Source organism: Propithecus coquereli, unplaced genomic scaffold (assembly GCF_000956105.1).
Source record: "Propithecus coquereli isolate 6110/MARCELLA unplaced genomic scaffold, Pcoq_1.0 Scaffold323, whole genome shotgun sequence".
NCBI classification, from domain to species: domain Eukaryota; kingdom Metazoa; phylum Chordata; class Mammalia; order Primates; family Indriidae; genus Propithecus; species Propithecus coquereli.
The window spans coordinates 1,439,577-1,446,149 of NW_012148875.1; the positions used below are offsets into that span (position 1 = coordinate 1,439,577).

At 34.9% G+C, this 6,573-nt stretch overlaps 1 protein-coding gene across 1 annotated transcript in view; it reads right to left on the reverse strand.

Annotated features, from left to right (window-relative positions):
• The window catches only part of BBS7 (Bardet-Biedl syndrome 7), a 53,803-nt gene that overhangs the window by 40,181 nt on the left and 7,049 nt on the right, over positions 1–6,573 (reverse strand). Inside the window, exons 3-5 of the mRNA XM_012650397.1 lie at positions 6,143–6,205; positions 3,477–3,652; positions 828–1,054 (exon numbers count right to left, since the gene is read on the reverse strand). Coding sequence (XP_012505851.1) covers positions 828–1,054; positions 3,477–3,652; positions 6,143–6,205 — 466 coding nt within the window. The remainder of the gene's footprint in view (positions 1–827; positions 1,055–3,476; positions 3,653–6,142; positions 6,206–6,573) is intronic.

Genomic DNA, 6,573 nt, shown 5'->3' on the forward strand with positions numbered 1-6,573 from the left:
CCCTCATAGACTCATTAGATTTTTCTTTCTACAAAAGAGCCGATGCCAAGAAATGGCCAGCTGGCTATGAAATTCCAAAGAGAGAGATATCCTGTGATGGCATGGACTTCACAGTGAAACTTTTTGGTCAACTGCACCAACTATTATCAGCCTAAGTTTCTGATCTAATTAATCTACATATTATATGCTATTTACATTTAAACTTTATTGTAAGGGTCCTATAATGTGAGCATGTGTGTGTATGTGTGTGCATATTTTATTGAAAGCCACTCTCAAGAACACACAGTGGTAACTATTACTAGTGATAACAATGACCTGAAGCAGTTGTTTTAGCCAATTATGGTTTTTACCAGAAATATAAGGACACCAAAATGATTTTTCCCCGATCACTCATTTACTTATCCAATAATTATTTACTCAGTACTTCCTTTATTCTACATATTGTCAAAAATGCTGGATAAACTCAAGTTATATAACACCCTCTCCCCAACCCAATTTCCTCCTTTAATTTTATTTTTTGAGGAAGGAGAGGGTAATGGAGCAAGAAAACAAAACAAAATAAAAAAAGGCTAGGAAAGCTTCTCTGTAGCAAAAATACTCCATTCTGATTATATTAGCTCAGAAATCGTGGGTTGGGAAGGGAAGTTTCCTTTTCCTTCCATATATGCCTCTCTAAAAACTTGTGAAAGATTTCAACACATTTGATTCAATTTAAAAAATGTATAATTTAAATTATTTAAAATATTTTCTTAGATATAATTTTATGCAGGACACTAAAGTAGTAATCACTAAAGTAATTTATCTCAAATATATGTTTATTCGTTTACCTAAAATATGTAAAATTATAAAAATGCAAATAACAGCAACCTGTAAAACTCTGAGCATTCTGTCTTGACAGGCCAATATTGGTACAATACGAGGTAATCTTTCCACTGGAAGGCAGATGACATCATTGATTTTATCCCCACAAAGGTAATAATGTTGGTCTTTGCAGTCACAGTAATGGTTATAGATGTAACTTGCGCTGAGAAAGAGGTCTGAGCCAGATATGTGCCTGAGAACATTAAAATAGTAATTTAACACAACCATATTTCTGAAAAGAAGCACAAGTAACTCGTGAATTTTTTTCAGAGATTAAATCAAAAGTTTATTTACATAGTTTACTATCATTGTATCACAGACTTAGAGAACACAATTTATTTTCATTTCCCCCAGTTAATTTCTAGCCTTTTGGGTTTAACACTGTTTTCAATTTTGAAAGCTGAAAATCTTAAGGCCTCAGGCTTCTCAATAAAAGCTGAGCTCAGAAAAACTGAAAACAAAGACAAGATAATAATAATTTAATTGTCTATATCTGAAAACAATTGTCAAAAGGTAACTTTTTTGCACACTATGTGCCAATCACTGTCCTAAGTGATTTACGTGTATTAGCTCAATTAATCCTCATAACTCTATAAACCAGGGACCATTATTATTCCTTTTTACAGGTGAATAATAAAATGTTAATTAACTTGCCTACTGGCACATAACTAGTAAGTAGTAGACTGGTTGCAACTCAGGTAGTTTTTAGCTCTAGAGTTAGGTTTTTTTTGAGACAGGGGTCTCCCTATATTGTTCAAATGAACCTCCTGCCTCAGCTTCCCAAGTACCTGGGACTATAGGTGTGTGCCACTGCACTTGACTTAGAGTTAGCTTTCTTACTGCCACACTAACTTGACCGGAAAAGTCTATTTGAAGTGAATCTACCTCAAATTAAATAAAAAACAGTAGAAAAAATGATTTTATTAGAACTTTATCTTGAAAAACCATGAAATCAAGTTCATTTCAAATTATATTTAACAAAATTTAGGCAATACACAACTATGTTCTAATTCTTAGACTGAATCAAGTTTTCACTTGGGGAAGCTGAAATTTTTGGACAAAAGTTATATACTAGTATATCTTTCACTTCTAGATTTCTATCACCATATGATCCAAAAGAGGGTAATTTTATTTAAAGGTTTCATCTGTTCCTCCACCTCCAAGCTCTATTTAAATTTTTTATATTAAAGGTATTCTTTGAAAAGCTTATCCTATAATGATTTTCACTCATGTTTCTCTTCAGTTATTAAGTGGTCTCACTTTGTGGCTCTGCATATGATTGATTAGTTTTCTTAATATTTTTTATTGGCCTCATGAAATTCTTTATCTGTTTCAAGATTTGCAATTCCATTTTGAATAAATCTGCATTATGTTTGCATTATATTGGCCAAAGTACTATTTAGCAATCACTGTTGTTGCCAAGAGTGGGGACAGATGGCAGCATTAAGCAAGGAAGGATGTGTGATGATCAACGATGTAAGTGGTCAGTTTCCTTACTCAGTATTTTCAAGTTATAATCTTTGTTTTCCTATAAAACTTTATAAATGTGGGGATTCAGAAAATCAGTTTTCAAAAACTAAGTAAAGAACTTTTCTATCCCACCTCTTCCATTCCAATAAAAACATTTAAGAAACTATTATAGTTAAAGAAACTATTACTGGGAAACTCCTTATCTTCCTCATACCATTATTCACATACCTCTCTGAATATATTAATATATTACTTTGATTTTAGTATTTCACAATTATCATTGGCCATGTCTATCTACAAGAGTATTTCAGAAGTGTCACATTTTTGTTAAACCACTTGAAATTACATACTTCTACTTCCAAACAAGCGAAAGTTTACAGCCCAAACATCAGGAGATGTGCTGTGCATTACACAGAACTCCAGACTGAATTAGTAGTTTCCAGACCCAGGAGTCTGGTTGCTTATACAGTTGGCTGCATCAGATTCAAATGAAGAACTTTAAAAACAAAAAAAACACTCTTGATTATACTGATTCAGCAGGTATGAGGAGGTGCAACAAAGAATCAATTGTTTAAGCATCCCAAGGGATTTTCCTAAGTAGCAGGTTTGAGGAACGGTACGAGATGAACTTTAAAGCCCTTTCCAGCTCCCCATGATTCAAAAACTAAAATTTTAATTGCAAAATTTCACATATCAGGAAGCCATTAAGGGAGCTATTTTTCACTTAGAGTCTTACTTACCTGATTCACCCGAAATTATACCCTATTGGTAGTCACCAACTTTTGACAGCCAGCTTTTTAACATAATGATGCTACCTCAAAACCAGAACTACCAAAGATAGCCAAGGAACACGAACCTAAATATCTAGAGATTTCTCTCAATTTTTTCTCCATACCTTGATCAAGGATCATAACTGAACTGAGTAGTCAAAAATGAATGTATAAATACTGTAAGGTTCTTAAAAAGAAAACAACATTTTAACAACCAATCAATTTTATATTGATCCTAGGTCAAATTTAGTTTCTAACTAATACCTTTAGTAAATTTTATTTTCCAGAAAATCTATTAAGATATGATACTTAATCAGATGCCCTACGTCTATCCAAAATATTGTAAATATGTAAAAATAAAAAAAATAAACATACATAGCTTTAATGCTTTCAGTGAGGTTTGTTTCAAAAGAGAGGAACTGTTTTCCTCTCTTTGTGAAGCCTCTAATCTCAGATCCCGCAGCAATAAAAATTCTCTCCTGCGGTGTGTTAAGAACCCCTCCTAGTTCCAGCCTTGCAATCTTCTGCCCCGGTAAAGTCTTGAACACTGCCTGCAAAAATCATTTTGGAAAAAATTACACAAATTATCTTATTGTAAGCATTTTCTTTTACCATAAAAAAAATCCTGATTTTAAACTTACAAAATATTATAGTTCTACTACATAAAAACAACTTTAGATAATAATCTATTTAGTGGGTTTTCAGGTATTTTGCTAAATATCCTTAAACTTTCGACTAGATATTCCCATAAATATAATATTTTTATTACATCATTGAAGTCTACACTCTTACAAATCAAAGTAGGGTTCACTAAGTAGCAATATTAGCATCACTAAATTTATTAAAAATGTAGAATATAAGGCTCAACCTTAGATCAACTGAATGAAAATCTGAATTTTAACAAGATTCTCTAGCTTGTTTATTGCATATTAAAATTTGAGAAGCACCCAGCTTAAACAATACTCCTATCAACAGGGAAGTTCACTTGGCAAATTCTTTAGGTCCAATGAACATGTTTTTACACTTCAATCAACTTTTAAAACTAATCTCTCCTGGCATTTCAATATTTATAAATTTTAATATTTGAGGACTATAGAATTTACTGAAAATGTGAATGTATAACTTAATACCTATAATCATGTATCTCTTTATTTAACTGAAAACAACATTTTTATTTATTTATTTATATTTTTATTGAGACAGGGTCTCACTCTGTTGCCTGGGCTAGAGTGCAATGGCGTGATCATAGCTCACTACAGCTTCAAACTTCTAGGCTCAAGTGATCCTCCTGGCTCAGCCTCCTAAGTAGCTGGGACTATAGGTAGCTACCACCATGCCTGGCTAATTTTTTATTTTTTGTAGAGACAGGGTCTTACTATGTTGGTCTTGAACTCCTGGCCTCAAGCAATTCCCCTACCTTGGCATCTCAAAGTGCTAGAATTACAGGCATGAGTCACAACGCCCAGACTGAAAATAACATTCTTATCGTTATTTTTTTTCTTCGTTATTTTCCATTTTATTATTTGCACCAGTTTCTTTCCTTCCCCCACCAAAGACTTCATACAGAGAATAAAATATCTGAAAGAATATATGAATAATGGAAACATTGGGTTTCTAGTAGTTTTTACTCTTCATCTTTTTGTAAACGCCATATAATATACAATGAATATTAGAGTTCACACTGCAGACCCACCACTTGTAAACTATGACCTGTGAATATGATGCTATAATAGTAATCACTTCCTTGATTAGGTTACATTAAGTGGTAAAAGTGGTGGATAGTCACTTCCATGATTACCTTATGCTATATAAGGCTCCATCTTAGAAAACTACAGATTTTCCTGCTGGCTTTGAGGAATTAAGTTACCCTATTGTGAGACGAACTGTGAGAGGACCACATGGCAAGGAACTGTAGAGACCTCAAGGAGCTGAGAGCAGCCTCTAGCTTATAGACGGCAATAAAGGCACCACAGTCCTACAACAGCAAGGAACTGATTTCTGCCAGCAATCACATGAGCCTGGAATAAAACCCCATGCTCTAGAAAAGAATATAGCCCAGCCAACACCTAAGTTATAACCATGTGAAACCTTGAGCCCAGACTTCTGAACCACAGAAACTGTCAGATAATAAATGTGTGTTGTTTTAAGCCCCTAAATTTGAGGTAATAATGTTACACTAGGCCAGGAGTGGTGGCTCACGCCTGTAATCCTAGAACTCTGGGAGGTCCAGGCAGGAGAATTGCTTGAGCTCAGGAGTTCGAGACCAGCCTGGGCAAGAGCAAGACCCTGTCTCTATCAAAAAATAAAAATAAAAATAATAATAATAATGTTACACCAGCAGTCCCCAACCTTTTTGGCACCAGGGACCGGTTTCATGGAAGACAATTGTTCCACAGACCTTGGCGGGGGCAGGGGGGATGGTTTTGGGATGATTCAAGCACATTACATTTATCGTGCAATCAAACCTCTCTGCTAACGATAATCTGTATTTGCACCTGCTCCCCAGTGCTAGCATCACTGCCTCAGCTCCACCTCAGATCATCAGGCATTAGATTCTCATAAGGAGTGGGCAATCAAGATCCCTTGCATGCACAGTTTGTAGTAGAGTTTCTGCTCCTACGAGAATCTAATGCTGCTGTTGATGTGACAAGAGGAGGAGTTTATGCAGTGATGTAAGCAGTGGGAAGCTACTGTAAATACAGATGAAGCTTTGTTCACTCTCTTGTCGCTAACCTCCTGCTGTATGGACCAGTTCCTAACAGGCCATGGACTGGTACCCATCCTCAGCCCAAGGGTTGGGGACCTCAGTGTTATACAGCATGGAAAACTAATACGCCACCATAGGCTGCCAAAGGGGTTTTACAACTAGCTAGCAGATGATTCTTGTGCTTTCTGCAGCCTCATACTTCATATAACTACTTCCCTTACAACCCATATTCCATTGTGTGTATTTTAGGAAATTTTTAACCTAGGAGTATTCAATAAGTACTGTATTTCTCTTTTAGAAAACCATTTTTCCCCCTTTAAAAAGCTATACTTACCACTGCTTCTCCTTTCTTCATGCCAAAACACATAACCACCCCATCATGATCTCCAATAACCACCTGTAATGTGAGGGGAAATCTAAAATTACTATTATTATACCCTAGTAATTTGTACATGGAGAAAACAAGATTCTCAGTACGTAAATTATGATATTGAAAATAGAGATCAGAAAATCTAGAAAAGACACCCTCACAAAAGTTAATCCTCCAAAGAAAAAGTGCCAAGAGAAGGCTATGGAAAGCCATTACGAAAGTACTTGGCCACATATTTTATTCCTACAATGTGGATAGAACAAGAAAATACGGGCATAAATGGCCCAAGAAGTAATTTTTTTTTTCTTAACTGGAGCATAAGAACATTTTAAGACTAACTTTCAAAACAGATTATCAAATAAGGTTGTGACTGACCTATGTGATAATTTTTAAAC